Below are 19,963 nucleotides of genomic sequence, written 5' to 3'. Positions count from 1 at the left end.
TGCAGAGTACACCTTGTCTGTCTACATATTTCAGTATGCGAGTTCTTGCCAACTTCTCTAAAATCTCCACCACCACCACACCAGAGACTGATAAGTCAGTATAGTTAGACATATCAGTTTTTGCACCACCCTTGTACAATGGAACTATCATATATCATACTTTCCTGAGATAAGTCAGCAGTGGATCAAAAATGGCTTAGAAAAAAAGGAGGAGGAATATCAACTGAACATTCCTTTGTCATGTTCAGCTGATTTGACCAGGCCTTTCACATGTTTGTATAGCTTGTGTCTTATCCCCCCCCCCCATGATCTTTGAATTTTCCTGGTCTTCTGCTTCCACCATCCATCTCTTTCCAGCTAGTTTTTCTATTTCATTTGTCTATTTTGTTTTTGGGTGTCCTTGTCTTCTCTTTCCAGTTGGTATCCATTCTGTTATTTTTCTGGTCCATCTATTGTCCATTCGTCAAGCCAGATGTCCTGCCCATCTCCATTTGGATGCTTTTACAATTTCTATTGCATACAAGACTTTTCTCTGTGATCTGATCCATTCCTTCCTATTTTTATCCCTTAGTGTTATTCCAAACATGTTTCTCTCCATTCTTCTTTCCGTCACCAGTATTTGTTTTTTCATTTGTTTAGTTCGTGCCCAGGTTTCTGTGATATATATAGGTGACTAATGGTTATATGCATTGGTTGAATACTTTACTTTTCAGGCAGATGAGTAACTTATTTTTGAAGATGCAGTTCAATTTCCCAAATGAGCACAGGATAACTGCATTCTTCCTTTAATTTTGCTCTGTAATCCATTTTCAATGTCAAAAAGTTGCCCCAAGTACGGCTCATCATCAAGTTTTGTTTTTGACATTGAAAATGGATTATTTTGGTATACTTAAGTATCTGGGTTGCCTTTAGGCTGCACAGCATAGCCAATCTCTTCTAACACTCCAAGTACTTAAGTACCTATTGAAAATAGCTTTTGTTTTTCTCTAAGACCTATCTCCTCCTTGCTTTCTGTTCAGTATATTTATCATTTCCTGTAGGTTTGGTGTTGATTCTGAAATTAATACAATATCATCTGCATATCTTCAATTGGTTAATTTTTCACTTTTTATTGTCATGCCTTTGGAACTCCAGTTAATTTTTTGAATCATCTTCTGAAGTGCTGCTGTAAAATAGAATCTCCTTGTCTTATTCCCTTCTGCATAGGGATCTTCTTGCTTTCTATTTGTTGTCTTATAGTTGCTGTTCCATTTTGGTATATTTCTTTTAATAATTCCACATATTTACTTGGTATGGATTGATTTTCTAGAGTTTCTATTATTGCAGAAGTTTTGATGCTGTCAATTTCATAATCTATAAATGCTAAACAAAGAGGTTTTTGATATTCTTCTGTTTTTTCCCATGATTTGCCTCAGAACATGTATATGATCGACTGTAATATATTCTTTTCAGAATCCAGACTGCTCTACTGGTTGTTTTAAATCTGGAATAGGTGTTATTCTGTTAGTTATTCCATCTGTCCCTATTGCCAAATTTTAATTCAGGTTATTCAACAACTCGTATGCACCTCTATCTCTTCATCCAATGTAATAGTAGCACTGTGCACCATATTACATACACCTAATTCATGTATATCTTAGCAAAGTGAACACTCATTAACTGAAAAATCTCATTAGCTTTTGACATTAGTACCATAGGCATTACTCTTCCACATTCATTATTTCTTTTGCTTGTGTCATAACAAAATTATTCTGGGTTGCCTTTAGGTTGCACAGCATAGCCAATCTCTTCTAACACTCCAATTTAGCTTTCCACACAATTCTTGTTACTTTTCTGACTTGCGCTTTATATACCTTATAACTTCTCACTGTTATTCTCACGACATTATTTCCACTTCATCTTCTTATGGATATCTTTCTTAATAAGGTTGCACATCCATTTCACTCCCACCCTATTTATTCTTGTAACTCTAGGGAAGAAAAGCATAGAAAAATGAAGAATAAAAAGAGCCAGTACCATCACAAACAGGTGCCCCACAGAGAGGGGCAGAGAAAGAGAAGAAAAAAGTCTTATACACATTTATGCTATCATAACAGTTAAACTCAAATGCAAAATAAGTACACTTACAGTTGTGATAGGTAGGTGTCCCAACTCCCTTAAATTTTATCAGCTTCTTTTTTTAATTTTATTTCATATGCTTTTAAATAAGACAGAAAAGCAAAAATAATCACATCTCATCTTCTTTATACCCTCTTTTACTTTGCGGTGTCGAGGGATTAATAATCATCATTAGGCATCATTTGGCTTCCCATGATGAGCAGCAGTGATGCAGAGCAGCAAGAATGACCATACTTGGATTTATTCTGATTTGAAAACTGTGGACTGCCAGTATCCATCAATTCTTCTTCCTCAACTCTCTGTAGAATATTCAGTACACTGATTGTTTTATCTTTCTGAGAGACAGCAGAAGTGCCCATGCTATCAGCTGCTAGGCAATCTAAAAGGATCTTGAGCATATCTTTGATCCTCCATTACATGTTCATATTATTTTTAATGAGGATTTTCATGTAGTGGGACCCATTTTGGCATATCTTTAGACGTGTGTCCATACTGAGTTCTCTCTTTCATTTGCTCAAAGGAGATAGTGAGCAAATCATATCTTTCAGGGATGTTGTTGTGAGAAGGCAGAATTGACATTGTTGTCGATAACCCAACATTCTTTACAGTTGCCTTCTCAACATAAGAGAGAGCATATGTTGTTACTGTTGTGATGTACTGCCTTTTCGCCTCCTAGTATGTGAATACATTGCTCTGTTTTCAACTTTTGCATCTCCTTTTCATCCTCCCACCTTTATCATGCTTGGGATTAGGCCAGGTGGTCTCCATCATAGGTAGAGCATTTTGGTGTTTTGCTCTTACAGTTTTTATTTTCATGTTCTTTTCTGCCACATCAGGCACAAATGGTAGAGCCATGACAGGCAGCTGGTGAATGACTATATTTATGGCATTTAAAGCAGCATAAGGAATTTTATATACATATAGCTATACTAGACAGTTTCTGAAAGATTTTTTTTTTTTTTTTAATGTTGAGCCCATACACAGGAGGTTGGTTGGTCAACCTACAGTGCATTAGTACCGTGTATGGATAGTGGGTTGGGAAAGGAGGAATTTGTTTACATTTGATTTGAATGACTTTAAATTGTATTACTTGGGAAACACAGCAAGTGGGAGACTGTTCCACAGTGCAGCAGTTGCAGGGATGAAGGAAGAGGAAAAGAAATTTGTTCTGTTTGTTTCTAGGTGTACTGTGAAGGGATGTTGTGCAGTAGCTGCACATGTTTTAATAAGCTTAGTACTGAGTGGAGGAATTACTGATGTTATTTCAGATGAGCATTTCCCATGGAAATATTTGTACAACATACATACTGCAGAGACCATACGTCTGTGTGAAAGTGGGAGAGATTGGTAAGAGATGGATCAGGGGCGGCCGGTGAAAATTTAAGTGGGGGTGCTGCATAAAAAAAAATAAAAATAAATAAAAAAAAATAAAAAATCCTAATCAGTAACGAATTTATTAATAAATAAATTTACATATTAAAAATTGCTTTATTAAAAATATTTCATCCTCACCACGAACAAACACCTTTCGTATCAATAGCAACGATAAGATCAAATGAATATAGGCGCTAGATGCAGTGCATTTGTTTCGTGTAACGATAATTGAAAAAAAAAGATAATTCTTTTCATATTTTAACAGTAACACTCGTTATAATTCAGCCTTGTATCTATACTAATAAATAATATGTTATTTTAACAAAATAAAATAAGATTTCAATAAAATAGTTCACCACGCACACACACCAATAATAAACGTTTCATATCTCACAGAAATAACGCACGTAAGCATACTAAAGATACACTGCCGTTTGTGCAGTGTGGGAATGACGTAACATGCAATGACAAGTGCAAACAAATATTGGCATTTAGATCACAGCGCATTTGTTTCTTAATCTAAAGCATTAATTGAACAATTCCCATTATTAACTATTCAATCAACATCAAAACATAAGCTGTAACCTTTAACGTGTTGTATTGCATTTATATAATGTTGTAAGCATTTATAAATAATAAACACAAACAATATTTAATTTTTTCATTTTTTCCTGGGGGGGGGCAGTGCTTATGTACAGACCGCCACTGGGATGGATCATTGATAAGTCTAATTGCTCTCCTCTGTATTGAGTCGAGCATTTTGAGAGAGCTTTTTTGGGGCCCCACCCCATATGTGGGAGCAGTATTTAATAGCTGGACGGATTTGTGATTTGTATAGTGTTAATAGCTGTTTGGGGGTGAAGTAACGTCTTGAGCAAAAGACAAATCCCAGTTTTTTTGAGGCTGAGGATGCAATGGTTGTGATATGTTTATGCCAGGAGAGGTTTGATGTGAGGGCGATTCCAAGAAACGAGATCTCAAACTATCTGGAAATTTGGGTATTGTCAAAAAGGATACTGGGGGAAAATGGTTCTTTTTTATGGGAAATAGTACAGAACTGAGTTTTATTGGCATTGAAATTTATAAGGTTATCCGAACCCCATTGTGTGATGGTTTGGAGATCGGAGCTGAGGGTGGTGGTAGTTGATGTTCTGTAGGTTGAGGCGAGTTGTATAGGGTAAGGCTTATCAAACGTAAGCGAGGAGTGTAGTGTGCTGTCGTCTGCAAAACTGTGTATTGGGTTGGTGAGAGGACAGAACCTTATGGGACCCCAGCATTAATTGAGTGGTGATATGATATAGAGCTGTCCACCATCACACACAGTGAGCATCCAGATAGAAAACTGGCAATCCAATTACAGAGGTCCTGAGTCAGACCGAATGATGGTAGTTTGCCTAGTAGGCCTTTGTGCCAGACCCGGTCAGAGGCTTTGAAGATATCTAGTGCAACCACTTGAGATTCACCAAACCCTCTCCATGGCATTTGTCCATAGATGGGTGACGAATGTGAGTAGATCGCCTGTTAATCAGCAGTGGAGGAATCCATACTGGTGGTCATTTATTTGGTGAATGTCTTCAAGATAGTATAGGAGTTTGGACTTGATGATTTTTTCCATTACTTTTGACAGGACTGAGGTAAGAGAGATAGGGCAGTAATTAGATGGCAGTGACTTGTCACCCTTCTTGGGAATGGGATGAATATAGGCCAATATCCAGTTTGTGGGATAGATTCCAGTGGAGTAAGAGAGTGTATATAGGTGCATAGGATAGGGGTCAGTTCTGGAGCACAAACTTTCAGAACAATTTGGGGAATGTCATCGGGGCCAGGAACGTTTTTTGTGTCTAATTTGGAGAGTATTTTTCTGATCTCGTCCTGGAAAAAGGATATAGGGTGCATTGTATGTTGGGTGTATGGAATGGTTGGGGGACATTTACCATTGTCAGTTATGCGTGCATTAGAAGCAAAGTATGAAGCCAGAAGACTGGCTCTTTCTGTGGGTGATGATGCAGTAGAGCCGTCTGGGTATGATAGGGGTGGGAATAGTGTTGGACAGAAGTTACGGCCAATTGCTTTGGTGAGAGACCAAAAGCCTCGGCTGCCACTTGGACAGGCTGCTATTTTTCTGCTTTTTGCTCTTTCGAACTCTGTTTTGGAAGCATTGATTGTTTTTTTTTTTGCATCTATTACGGGCTTCGGTGTAAGCTTTGAAGAAGGATGATGTTCTTGATTTCAGTCAGCTGTGGTATGGCTGGTGTTTCAACTCTATAGCCTTGGCATATCTTTTGGAGAGCAGGGTTTCATTAGGGAATAGCAGTTCAGAGTGCTGTGTGGAATGTATGTTTCCCTGCCAGTGAGGATTACTTTCGTAATAAGCTTGGTGCATATGATTGGGTTGGAAGGGCGGAAGCAGTAGTCCAACCACGAGAATGCGACATAGAAGTTGTGGAGGGTGTCCCACTTGGCACTGTTATAGTGCCAAACTACTCTTGCATGAGAGTGTTAGTATAAATGTCGTTGCATAGGGGGAGGAGATGAGCATTAGATAGTGGTCAGAATTGCCAAGGGGGCATTTCTGGCCACAGATGTTGGTGGTTTTGGTTTGTTTATGTTAAAGGATAATGTTTCTAGTGGGAACCAGATATATCTTCATTGAGATACATCTGGAACATGTATCTCCATCAGGAGGTGAAGAAAGAGGTCGCACTCAAATATTACTCCTCTAGAAAAGTTTGAGGGGTGCTTAAGGGTCAAAGCTGTATAACTGAGAGGAGACCTCCACATACCCTTTACAGGAATGCGGAGAACCAACCAGGGCTTCTGACCTAATGTCAAATCCTCACCTTCTCGTGCTGCACCCTGCTGGGAATCTACCTGGATACTGAATGAATGAGGATGAGCTGGCAATTTGGGATTTAGCCGACCAAATTGTATTCTTATTGGTTAAACCAATATACAAAATCATGGTACAACATGACAAAATTTCATGCCGGCTGGGGCGTCGCCAGGTTAAACAAGGCTGCCGTTGTTTTCGCCAGGAAACCAGGGCGAACAGCAAAAAGTCTGCTACTAAAACAAATCCGAAAACACACTCCAACTCAACATCACCAGAGTTAAAGATCGATACTATCAACATAAGAAGTCTGAATAGCAAAGAAATGGAGCTAGCTGAGGAATTAGATAAGTACCAGATCGACACAAGAGGGGTGACTGAAACAAAAAAGACAAAAACTAGCTAATCTTTCTGTGCAATAAATACAAAATATTATATTCAGGCAATGACAATCAAGGAAAAGAAGGAGTAGCCATAGTATTCAACACAAAATACGAGGCTAATCTTCTTGAATGGCAGGCTGTCTCATGTAGAGTGATGTGGGCAAATATGAGAATGGGGAACTGGACAATGAAACTTATTTGTGCCTATGGTCCCACAGAAGGTTCTGCTAAGATAGAAGTGGAGGAATTTTTTGATGCTTTAAAAAACGCAACTGACACAATGAAAAAGGAAAAGTTGGTCCTTGTTGGGGATCTCAATAGCAAAGTAGGAAATGACTGTCAGACATACAAAAATATTTTGGGAAAATTTGGAGAAAAGAGCAAAGCTAATAATAATGTCAAATACTTGTTGGATTTCTGCTCAGGACATGGACTGGTTATTACTAACACCATGTTCCAACATAAAAATGTGCACAAATTCACATGGAGAGAAGAGGAAAGGAATAAGAAAAATCTCATTGACTATGTTATTGTTGATAGTGATGTTTTCTCCCTAGTGCAAGACACCAGAGTGTACAGAGGATTTGAAATTGGAAACAATCACTGTTTAGTCTTGAGCAGGATAGATTTCAATTTCATATTGAAAAGAATAACATGTAAGAAAGTTTTAAAGCGAATAAAAGTTGAGCAGCTCTCAGATGTGAACTGTAGACTAAAATACACAAAGATTATTGAAGAAAAAATGAGTTTCAGAACAAGAACCAAACCTTGGAGATTCAGTGGCAAGCCTTGAAGTAAACCATGATTGATTCAGTCAGAGAGGCATGTGGTGAGGTTGTCTGCAAGGATAGAAAAATCAGGACTCCACGGTGGAGACAGGAAGTTAAAGCGGCGGTGAAGGAAAAGAAGAAATCATATCAAAAGTTCCTGGCAAATAAGTCTAGAGAATACAGAGAGAAATGTAAGAAAGCTAAACTGTGTAAAACTAGCTAAACAAAACTCATGGGAAGACTTTAGCACGAACATAGAAAATAAATATCAAGAAGGTGGTAAGATATTCTGGGGGTTGTTGAAGAAGCTTAGGAATGGAGGAAAGAGTACTGTAAAAGGAGTTAGAGATGACAAAGGTGACATGAAAACAGGAGAAAAAGATATCCTTGAAGTATGGAGTAATTACTTCGAAAAATTGCTAAATGAAACAAGCAGTGATAGCACAGTGGTAAAAAACACTCAACAGGCATACAGTTAGGAATACATATCCATACTTGAAGTAGAAAAAGCCATCAAAGGCTTCAAATGTGGAAAGACAGTAGGTGATATTTGACTAGAAATGCAGAAGTATGGTGGTATAAAAGTCTTACAGTGGCTGCACTGCATAGTTCAGAAAGCCTGGAGAGAGGGGCAAATTCCCGATGATTGGAGTAGAGCGCTAATAGTGCCCATATATAAAAAGGGAAATAAAACTGAATGTGAGAATTACAGAGGTATTTCCCTGCTAAGTATTCCTGGCAAGATCTATGCAAGAATACTTGAGAAACGGTTGAGAAGAATTGTGGAAGAAAACCTTGGTAAAGAACAAGCTGAATTCAGGCCAAATAGAGGCTGTCAGGATAAGATCTTCACTTTACGACAAATAGTCGAGAAAGCATTGGAATATAACAAAGATCTGCATTTAAGTTTTGTCGATCTGGAAAAGGCATATGACAAGGTGCCAAGAGAGAATCTATTCAATATGCTACAGTTATATGGTGTCAATGGAGCATTATATCAAGCAATACTTAGTCTTTATTTGAGTTGTAAGTCAGCAGTTAGAATTGAAGGAAGTACAGGAAGATGGTTAAATGTTAAATCTGTTGTGAGACAAGGATGTACATTATCCCTTCTGTTATTCATTATCTATATAGATCACATTATGAAGGAAAGTGGTATTAAACATGATATCAAAATTGGAGATGTTAATGTCAGCTCTTTGCTTTATGCGGATGATGTTATACTTCTAAATAAATCCACTACAAGTTTGCAAGATTCCTTGACTAAATTGAATAACTGTTGTAATAGATATGGTATGAAGGTCAGCATTAAAAAGACAAAGACAATGAAAATAGGTAGAATCATTGAAAATGTCAACTGTGTTGTGAATGGAGAAACTGAGGAACAAGTAAAACATTTCAGCTACTTAGTCACGATTTTTAGCGAAGATGGTAAATTAAATATGGAAATAGACAACAGAATCAACAAAGCTGGTATGGTAGGAAGTCAACTGAATAAATTCATATGGAATAAGAGAGAAATTAATCAAGACACTAAATTAGCTATATACAAGACAGTGTTGAAACCAGTTTTAACTTATGGATCTGAGAGCTGGGTCAGAAGTAAAACACTTGACCAAAGACTAGAGACTGCAGATATGAGAGTCCTGAGGAAGATTAGAAGCATGGACAGATGCCGTCAATGGCAATATCATATTAGAAACGAGGATATTAGGAAAGAACTTGGCATTGTCAGCATCCAGGAATGCATTAGCAGAGCTAATCTCAGGTGGTATGGTCACTTGAACAGAATGGGCGAGGAAAGATTAGCAAAACAAGTGTTCTCTGCCAGTTTGGCAAGAAAACGATCCAGGGGAAAGACCAAGATATAGGTGGATTGATACGGTACAAAGTGCCTTAAACGACAGAAATATGAGATCAGATAATGTTGGAGTCTTGACAAGCAACAGATTGATTTGGAGGAAAATTGTAGATAGGAAGTTAGTAATGATGTAAAATTTTCATGTAGTGCTATCATATCCTGTACACCCCTTGAGGGTACATGTCAGGAATTTGATGATGATGATGAAAAGTTTGAAGTTTTCTGTGTGTAGGGGGGCGGGGGGGGGGGGGGGGGGAGGAACTGTAATCGGTATTTCCTAAAAGTTGTTGCATGGAGTAATTTTTGTGATTGTGCTACTGTGGCTGCTTCAATAAGGATATCTACTGAATACAGTTTCTTTACATTTTTTTGGTGATCCTGCCAACCCCTTTGTTAATCATACACTTCAGTGTATGATTAGGAACATTGGTGTGTTTGTTGCAGCTTTTACTTTGCTTTTCTGTTGATGATTCTATGGTTTCTGTAGATGGTTTCGGCTTGTTGAGGGTGTCCTGATAAACAAGAGAATGAAGAAGTGTTCATTCTGAGGAGCTGTATTCAGCTTCAGGGTTCCCCACCCATGAAGGAGCCACAAATGGATGCCCACTCACCAGCAAGCAATTACTGTTCTTGGGAGTGAATGACCAGGTCTACTCTGGACTCTACATGAGCACCACAGTGAGCCTTGGCCCTGTCCCCAGATCACAAAGAAGGAGACTTACTGCAACACTATTGACTCGTGCAGGCAAGTCCACTAGTCATTTGATCCTGACTGGGTCATCCAAGCCTATCTTGCTGAAGCAGAGGCCATAATAGTGCAAGACTATTAAGATCCCTACTTTCCAGATATCCATAGGTCACACTGCATGACAAACACAGTGGCAAGGTGTTAGATCCTAGTGATGGTGGTCTGAAACACAGAATAGTAAAAAAGTCTCCAGAGAAGTAGAGCAAAGAATACAGAAAGAAAAGCACAGACATAGAATAAGAATAAAAAGGACCAGTACCATTACTGGACGTCCCCTCCACCATGAACAAATCCCTCGCATGGAGGGGAAACCAAAAGGCAGGTGATTAAGCAAACCTTAGGAGACAACTTGGGGATACAGCATGGAATGGCTGAGTGTATTCCAAAAGATAAATCATCATACAGAGTAAGTGTAAAGTGGAGAAATGAAGAGAATAAGCATGGTTAAAGTAACTCTCGTGGCAATGACTGGAAAAGTGCAATATGAGCAAAAAAATATCTGGAAAATAAAAATTCTACAGAATTATTCTAATGTGGCATTTTAGAATTAGAATTTAGAATTATTCTAATGTGTGGCAACCAGAAGAAAGAAAGAATGTTTATAGTAAGATTATGTTAATGGATGAAAATAGTAGATTGCTAACTACTTAGAAGATAGAGTCTAAGGATTCAGTAAGAAATTCAGCAGTTTTTCATCCTCATGTGACAGCATGAGAATCTTAAGTATGGTAAGATCTAACTGAATGAAAATTGTATATTGATAACTGCTAAATATATATGAGCTATTCAGTGAACAAATCATCAGGTTAAACAATGATGCCTCACAGGGAGGCATCATTGTTTAACCTGGATATTAATGATACTGGGAAAGGTTTAACTATACAGCTATCTGCAGATTATGCAAAATCAGGGAGGCAAGCAACCAGAGCTATTTCAATATTGGGAAGTGCAAGGTGTTGAAATTTGGTAGTCACAGAAGTGTGAAGCATACATACAATTTGGGGGAAATATATGAAGGAAGTGAAGGAACGGGACCTGAAATTAAGGGATGGTATGGCTCAAGTTGTGAAGTCATCATATATCAGATTATGAGCAATGATGATGAAATGAATGAATAATTTCTCTCCTAAAATGAAGAATTTTCCAACAAGAAAAGCTAATTGTATACTATAGAACAGATGCCACAATTAAGAATAATTACTTAATTATATATAATTAGTTAGCTAATAAACATTTTTTGTAGCTAGTTGCTAAGTAGAATGAAAAAAACTTCATATAACAAATCTATTTCATTGATAGTTAATTTCAATAAATATGACTAATGATGTCATATTTATTATGGAAAAATATGGATAAACAAAATAATGAGTTCACTTTGTAATTCATATTATACACTGTATCACAATTAATTAAATAAGAAAATCATTACTGTACATTAAAACGAACAAATAATTAAATAATAGAGCATCTAACCTGTTGGGAAGGGGTTGAAAGTGTTTCGATTAATTTTGCAATAATCGGCTTCACTTTTGGATCTTGTTTATCTAAATGCCTTGCTAAGGTTCCCATTAAAATTACAATACTTTGCCTGACAGCATCAAAACTCGAAGAATTTGGGGCTTTATCCAGGAAATCTTCAAAGACAGGAAGAAGCAGGGCAAGATAATCCTGTAAAAACAGCTCACTAAGTATATGTTTATAATCTTTTCAAACGAATTAAAAAATTAAACTTTGTAAACATTTAACTAAATGAAAACAATAAATTTCCTTATGCAAGAAATATGAACTCCAAATCTTATATGATGGTGGAAAAAAATTTTGAGTTCCAGTAATAGAAGAAAAGGCCTATGTAAAATTTAGTAAAACATAACCTCTCATGTATGGGTCCAACAAAATATATACGTAATAACAAGCTAACGCCTTTTTATTCCCCTATAGGGAGTAAGCGAGGCCTTTTAAACTCTACCTAGCATTTTAGAGAGTGGGCAGTTCAATCTCCACCAGTAGCATATCAGAGATAGTCACCGATGAAGAGACCACCAAACAAGTGCTGCCATCTCTTAGTACCTAACCCTAACAGGATATGTTACTGTCTGAAATAATGTGGGGTTCTATGGTCGATTTTCTTAAGTTTACGGGCTGAAAAACTTCAGTTAATGGGAGAAAACACCTGCTTGCCCATGCCAGAGATCGACTAACTCGGGAACCAGTCGAAGAAAGGCTTAGCAAAAGTTCCTCTAGTCAGCAACTAGACTTGAACACTAAGTTTCTCTTCGTGCGGCTTAGCGCAGAGAATGCAAGTGCTACCACTTCCACTGAGCTACGCAGGCATTTATTTATATAAATATATTAATGAAACTTAGCATATCAATTATTTATGCAAAAGTTTCATTATATCACTATGTATGATGATATAATGAAAACTGATAATTCTAATATGTACTTTCTACATGAAACAAACCTTTAAGCAAGGGAAAGAATACTGTATTTACTAGAATATAACTCGCCCTCAAGTATATCTTGCAGCCCTGATTTTACTTTATGAAAAAATAAATTAAAAAGTTTCACATGTACTTCTCACACAAAAAAAAGTTAAAAACTTTAAGAAATAGATAGTGAATGTTGAATAGATAGTAATGGCAGTTCCAGATATTCAGAATTCAGTTTGAAGACTTGCCTTTGTCTTTGAATTGCATGATCTTTTGTTTTCACACCAAACAGCAATAACAGAAAACAGTGAAAAAAGTGTGATAATGCACACAACTGGAAGTGAAAAACAGGGATGCACAAATCATGCTCACAATTACTGCAGATGGAAGAAAGTTTCCTCCTTACATAATATTCAAAAGGAAAACAATGTTGAACGGGAAATTTCTCCCTGGAATTCATTTAAATCATAAAAATATTGTAAGAGTTCAAGAAAAAGGGTACATGGACACTATAATGGTTCAAGATTGGATTAGAGCAGTTTGGGACAAATAGCAGGGGGCTTTATTTCAATGCCTGCCTCTCCTCATCTCGGATAGTTTTCATGGACACTTAGCACATGAAATAGTAATTAATAGAAATAGTAATAGTAAAAATCACAACTTTCGGATGTGAAAGCTGTTTTACTATATGAATAATGACAAATGATGTGGCCATTCATAGTAGCCTTACACCTTGTCTACAGCACTTGAATGTACCAGTCAACAAACCATTCAAGGACTAAGTACAAAAATTCTACACGGAGTGGATGGGAGCGACTGGCTACGATCTGACTCCAGCAAAGAAGATTAAGAGATCATTATTAGAACTGCCATGCAACTGGATTTTGAAAATTATCAACACGTTAGCACAAGAATATTTTAATATTTGCTAAATATTTCAGTCTGAAATTAACAGACTATCATCATCAGTGGCTTAATAGAAACAGTTTTTACAAGGTGGAATACAAACAATTTGATCACTCAAAAGTATAACGAGCTGAGTGGTGTTACATTGCTAAGCACTAAAGAGAGGTAAATTTCATCAGGGTGATGAATAAATTATAGGTATCAATTCACAATTTCATACAACAATCTTAATTTATAAATTCACTTAAAGATAACATTAGACTAATGTAAGAATTAGGTCTCAATTGAAAAAAAAAAAAAACTTAGTGTGTTAGCCAGATTAAACTTTCCCATATTTTTGACAAGGATAGGCAATCATTTCGATTCAAGTTAGGGCGTTGAAGTAAGACCTCAGCACTCTCTTTGAATATGCGTTCAAATCTGTGTAGAAGGAGAGTCCTGGACCAGAAAATATTGTGGCTTGTCTCTATCCTATGTTGTGCCAATCCAGACTTATTGGATTTGTTGTGAAGAATGCACGATTGATGTTCTTGTATTATTTTTTCTATAAAGTGCCCGGTTTGTCCAAAGTATGACAGACTGAGGTCACGCGGAACTTGATATACACCAGGCAGCGACATAGTTGAGCGTTTATCTTTAGAAGGGGGAAATAGGTGATATTTTATTAATAGGGATATAAGTGGCTGTTAAATCATATTTCTTCAGAATTCTTGAAATTGGTTCTGAAATTCCGGAAATATATGGAATTGGAACTCGGTGTATTGATTCTTTCTTGTTGTTTATTGTTGTTCTAGATTGGATTGTAGGAATCGAACAGACACTGTGTAGTCTTTTCGGAAAAGCCATTTAATTTCATGTAATGTTTCATATTGGAAAGTTCTTTCTGCAATTTGTGGGGAGTTAAGCAATTAGTTCTAGCTCATTGAATTAAACATTTTATGATTCCTGTTTTTTTGATAAGGATGATGAGCAGATTGTATGAGAATGTAACTTCCAGTAAAAGTGGGTCTTCTGTAAACTGTTGTTGCCAGAATACCTGAAGCTGAGCGGATGAGAAGGATGTCTAAAAAGGATAAGTTGTTGTCTTTTTCAATCTCCATGGTACTTGATACGAGAGTGTAAAGAATTGATTTTGGCTAAAAAGGAAGGTAAGGAATCTCTGTTGTCAGGCCACATTGAAGAAATGTCATCTATATATCTAACCCAAAAGGAAGTTTAAAGGTATATATAGATAAAAAAAGGATTCTTCTAGATGCTCCAAATAAAAGTTAGCTAGAGCAGGTGAAAGTGGACTTCCCATGGCCGTTCCTTCTACATGATTGTAGAATTTGTTTTGACACAAGAAATATCCAGAGTACATCATGAAATCGAATAATTTTATGACATCTTGTGGGAAGATGTCATCAATTAGAACTAATTGCTCAACTCCCCACAAATTACAGAAAGAACTTTCCACTATCAAACATTACATGAAATTAAATGGCTTCTCCGAAAAGACTACACAACATCTGTTTGATTCCTACAATCCAATCAATACTCCGAGTTCCAATTCCATATATTTCCAGGATTTCAAAAATTCTGAAGAAATATGATTTAATAGCCACTTATATATTTCTTCTAAAGATAAATGCTCATTCTTCACAACAAATCCGATAGGTCTGGATTGCCGCAACACGGGATAGAGATAAGCTACAACATTCTCTGATCCAGGACTCGCCTTCTGCATAGATGTCACTATAAATTCAAATGCCTATTCAAAGAGAGTGCTGAGGCCTTACTTAAACACCCTAACTTGAATCGAAATGATTGCCTATGCTTGTCAAAAATATGAGAAAGTTTAATCCGGATAACAGTTTTTTTCGTTTTTTTTTCTTCTCCCAATTGAGACCTAATTCTTACATTAATCTAATATTATCTTTAATTGAATTTATAAATTAAGACTGTTGTATGAAATTGTGAATCGATACCTATAATTTATTCATCACTCTGATGAAATTTACTTCTCTTTAATGCTTAGCAATGTAACATTATGTAGGCTCGTCCTACTTTTGAATGATCAATTGTTTGTATTCCACCTTGTACAAACTGTTCCTATTAAGCCACTGATGATAGTCTGTTAATTTCAGACTGAAATATTTGGCAAAATATTAATATATTCTTGTGCTAAAGTGTTGATAATTCTTAATTTCATATCACAAGTTTCTCTCAAGAATGGATTTTGAGAGCTTGGGATATGATTTTGCTAGAAATAATTGCCAAGAGTTTTTAAAAAAATAGCATCTCTAATGCCCCTGGATGGGAGTAAAGATGACAATATTCAGGTAGATGACCTTAACAATGAACACAGGGAAACCACTCTGGAGATTGGAAGTAGCAAAAGCATATAGGAGATTCTTGATAATTCATACACATTTTCAGTTTTTTTTTTTTTTTTTTTTAAGGAGACCATGATTTTATGATACTGAAATAATAAAAGAACAAGCAAAAAATGAAACTGTTTGTTTTAATTTAATTACAGAAACATTGTTGCTAAAGATTCAAATATATAGTGTGATGAAGGTGAGCAGTGGATTGTATAAATCATGTCAGTAATTAAAATTTAAATACATTCATTGTAGAAATATTGTGAACAAATATAAATTATAACTACTGAGGATTTAATTATAAACATCAACTTAGTTTTTCCTGAAAAAGTTAAGTTTCCAAAAATCCCCGCATATATTTCGAACTACAATTTTTTAGCTTTAATTTTGGGGAAAATAAATGTGAGTTAAATTCAAGTAAATACAGTATGCATTCCTTTTGCTTCTGTTTGGAGTGTTATTATCTGTGTGGAAGTTGCCAACTAGACTGAGATTGGATGAAAATTGGCTGACCATTTTGGAAAGAAAGAAAATACTGATTTGAGAGTCATGCAAGCAATTTGGATTTCCAAGGAGATGTTAAAAATTTCAATATAAGAAAATACATAAGTCATATAAGAAAATATATGTTATTAAGCTGTTAATTTTCTAAACTAAGATTATAGTCACTTTTTCATGACACTCTATTCCATGGCATATAACATCTGACCACATATACGAGAACCTGGCAATGTGCCAAGAAGAGTCAATTCGTGTTGAAGGGAAAAAAAAATAGGGGCATGTACATCGCCAACAGTGAAATTATGGGCTTTATACGTAAACTTTTCCAACTGTTCTACAAGCAAAATAGCTACCACTTTAAAAACTAGAATTTTTATACAAGAAAAGCTACTTTTCCAACATATAATAACAAATACTCATCCCACGAAAGCATTGATTACCCTATTATCGGAATGCGTTTGCCTTCTTCTGTCATGTGCAGAAGTGTTGAGGGGTCTCGCATCTGTGGGCGCACGGTATATGTGTGTGTATATATATATATCATTTTATTTATTTATTTATTTTCTGAAACATCTTTTTAACTGTACAGTTCAAGTGAGAGGGTGAGCAAGTTTATATTTTTATATATATACATGCATACATACAGAAAGAAAATTTCTTGTAAAGATTTTTACTTATTTACTTACAAAGAAATATTTTTCTTTCTCAATTCAAACAGAATCAAGTCTTATTTTTATGATTTCTTTAATTTTTTAAAATCTCAGTTGAAAGTTCATACATTTCCTAAATATCTAATATTTCTAAATAATAATTTAGAATCTAATTATTATCCCCCCACACACACACACACACAAAAAAAGTGTTCTCTATTCTGTTACATTAAAAAAACTATAAAGAAATAGGATAAAACATACTAATGGTGCAGTCGTTATATAATGGCTTTGTCACTATCATCATCATCATTATTATTAAGTGACACCTCCAGGAGTCCAAAGATTCATCGAGGGAGGGCACCTACTCTATAACTCTCTGTCACCAGCACTCAATCCACCAACTACAGCAAACCACGTCATCTATACTAATGTTTACTACCCACCACCAGTATTTTCACAGACAATCACAAATATCCATGCTCACGACAGGATTTGAACCCGCAGCATCCTGGCTGGAGAGCAGATATGCTAATCGCTCAGCCAACCATGCTGGAGATGCACACAATTATTAACAATCACAGTGCACAGTCATCATTATTAAAAGCAAGTCTAACCGTCTTGACTGGACACTCCCTAGGTTCAAACTGAAGAAAACTAACATGCTTCATCACTGAGATGCATTTTATTAGAATGTGCAGTTACTCTTAAACACCAAATTTAAATATGGCTGTGTGAAAGCAAAATTTTTAGAAATCTTCAATTAACAAGCAAGGCTTCCCTACAAGTGCTCAGAGAGGATAGTACACTTCCTGGGAGCTAAGTCTAATTGGCTCTACTTTGTGTTGCTTGCATATAGGATAGTTTTTATATTGTATCTATAAAGATTTACAGATGTCTCTGTGACAGAAGTGAAATGTTGGAGTTAGCAAACTGCTAAAATGAGTCTTTCAAACCTCAGAGCCTGAAGTCATTTTACAAGAGGGTTTTAACAATACTCTTCACACATAAGTCATTCACCACTTGCCTGGCACAGTTACACCTTTCCATCCAAATGAAAAAAACTTAGAATTTCTCACACCATACCAGACTTCAAAAATCTATAGAAAGACACGATGTTCTTTACTATAGCTAACACTGTAGACTGCTAGTTGATGGCTGGATGTACAGCCTCCCCTTCTGTAAAAACTGCATACTGATTATTTATACTGCAGTTATTAGCCTGGCTGGCTATATGGGTAGCATATATTCTCTAGCCAACAGGCTCCAGGTTTGTATCTCACCATCGCCATTGATAACTGTGTTCATCTTTAGGTGGAAGACAAAATTCATCACCTAGTGTAAGAAGTTGCTTGAAAAAGTTCCAAATTATGTAAAAAATACAAAACAATATATAAAAATCACAAAAACACCTCATTCCATCCACAGTACTAATGTATACTATAAGTTTACAACTACTTGTAGGTGGAAATTACAAGCTGGTAACTCAATTATTTCCACAGTGTATATAGTTTTAATTTTGCATGTAAAATGAAAAAAAAGATTATCTCTGTGGTTTGCACAAAAAAAGAGAGAAAAGGCTACTGTCAAAATTTATGCTAATATAAAAGACATCATTAAACTAATTCTGTGCAATAAGTAAAATTTTTAGCCTTTCTATTCAAAACTCTCTGAACACAGTCCCCAATGATATATACAACTTACTTTTCCATATTTGTCGACAATAATAATTGCAGCCTCTAGCATATGCTTACGAACTTCTTGGTGTCGATCTCCAAGACCATCAGGGACAAAAAATGACATCAAATGTGACAACATCTCCTGATTCAAAAATGGTGCCATTCTACCTAGTGCCATTGCAACACCACTTCGTGGCTCCCAATCATCTGGAGGCAATTCTGTTGTCTGGCGTCCAAAGTCATTTTTTAATGGAGAGGGTTGCTAAAAATATAGTAAAAATTATTATTTTGCATAGTTATCTTCATAAAATTTTTAAAATGCTAAACTAATTTCGGAATAACAAATTAAAGAAAGATTTTGAAAGTCTTCTCAGAAAAAAAAACTAAGAAAAGAACTGGAATGATAACGTACTATTAGGAGAAGCTAATGGACTTATAGTGGATTCTAGTTAATAGGGGCACCAGAATAGCATAGTTTAGCCCAATTAAGAAGCTGCCCCAATTATATGAAGCTGCACGTCAACAGTTGAAAGGGCATATGTACATAAGACAAAATACAAGCCTAGAGAAATTTTTTATTTACTGCATGGCAAAATTACTGACTCATAAACAATTTGCTTTAAATATTGTAAAATATTAGCCATAAACAATTTCATTTATATAACACACACACACACACACACACACACACACACACACACACACACACACACACACACACACACACACACACACACATTAAACATGCATGCAGTTCTTATCAGTTAATAACATTCAGGACAAACTTGATCAAGCATAATTCTGTCAGGTATCTAATGCAGATATAGCACTGCCTTCGCCTTCATTATCTTCCTGCATGAAACAGCCATAAGAAAGTAATAAATTTCGTGTCCTGAGTAGTCACTTGTTCAAACTAGAGTGTCTCATCCTCATCACTTTCATTTTCTTCTAATGTATTCTGATGCTTCACTGTAATTTCCTCCATGATTTCATCTTTAATATCTAAATTTTCATAATAATATTGAAGACTGTCATCAATAAATGCAAACTTGTCATAGTTTCTGACATTGTTCGTGTCTAATAGGATGTTATTTTCACTATCGACCACATCTGGCATATCCATGACAATGCTTAAAACCATAGCGAATAAAGCAATTCTGAATCAACTTGTTTATTCCTCATCAGTTATAGGCCATAAATTGTGTTGCTTATAAAAGGCTAACTTTTGCACTGATGTCATTAGCAACTGCCATAAACCAGTAATATTTTTCTTGATTTCCATTGTAATTCCATGTACCAACTCATTAGCCACTTCTTAAAAAAAATCAGATGCCATCCTTGCATTTTGTTG

General features: G+C 35.9%; 1 protein-coding gene across 1 annotated transcript in view; it reads right to left on the bottom strand.

Moving 5' to 3' along the window:
• The window catches only part of l(3)80Fj (lethal (3) 80Fj), a 770,029-nt gene that overhangs the window by 387,436 nt on the left and 362,630 nt on the right, over nucleotides 1-19,963 (bottom strand). The window contains exons 29-30 of the mRNA XM_090405954.1: nucleotides 18,638-18,874; nucleotides 11,558-11,752 (exon numbers count right to left, since the gene is read on the bottom strand). Coding sequence (XP_090262080.1) covers nucleotides 11,558-11,752; nucleotides 18,638-18,874 — 432 coding nt within the window. The remainder of the gene's footprint in view (nucleotides 1-11,557; nucleotides 11,753-18,637; nucleotides 18,875-19,963) is intronic.

This window comes from Typopeltis vanoorti, chromosome 16, assembly GCF_054136105.1.
Source record: "Typopeltis vanoorti isolate ZY-2024b chromosome 16, IOZ_Tvanoo_1.0, whole genome shotgun sequence".
Classification (NCBI taxonomy): domain Eukaryota; kingdom Metazoa; phylum Arthropoda; class Arachnida; order Uropygi; family Thelyphonidae; genus Typopeltis; species Typopeltis vanoorti.
Note: the sequence above shows the minus strand (reverse complement) of the source record. Positions and strands in the feature narration are given on the sequence as shown.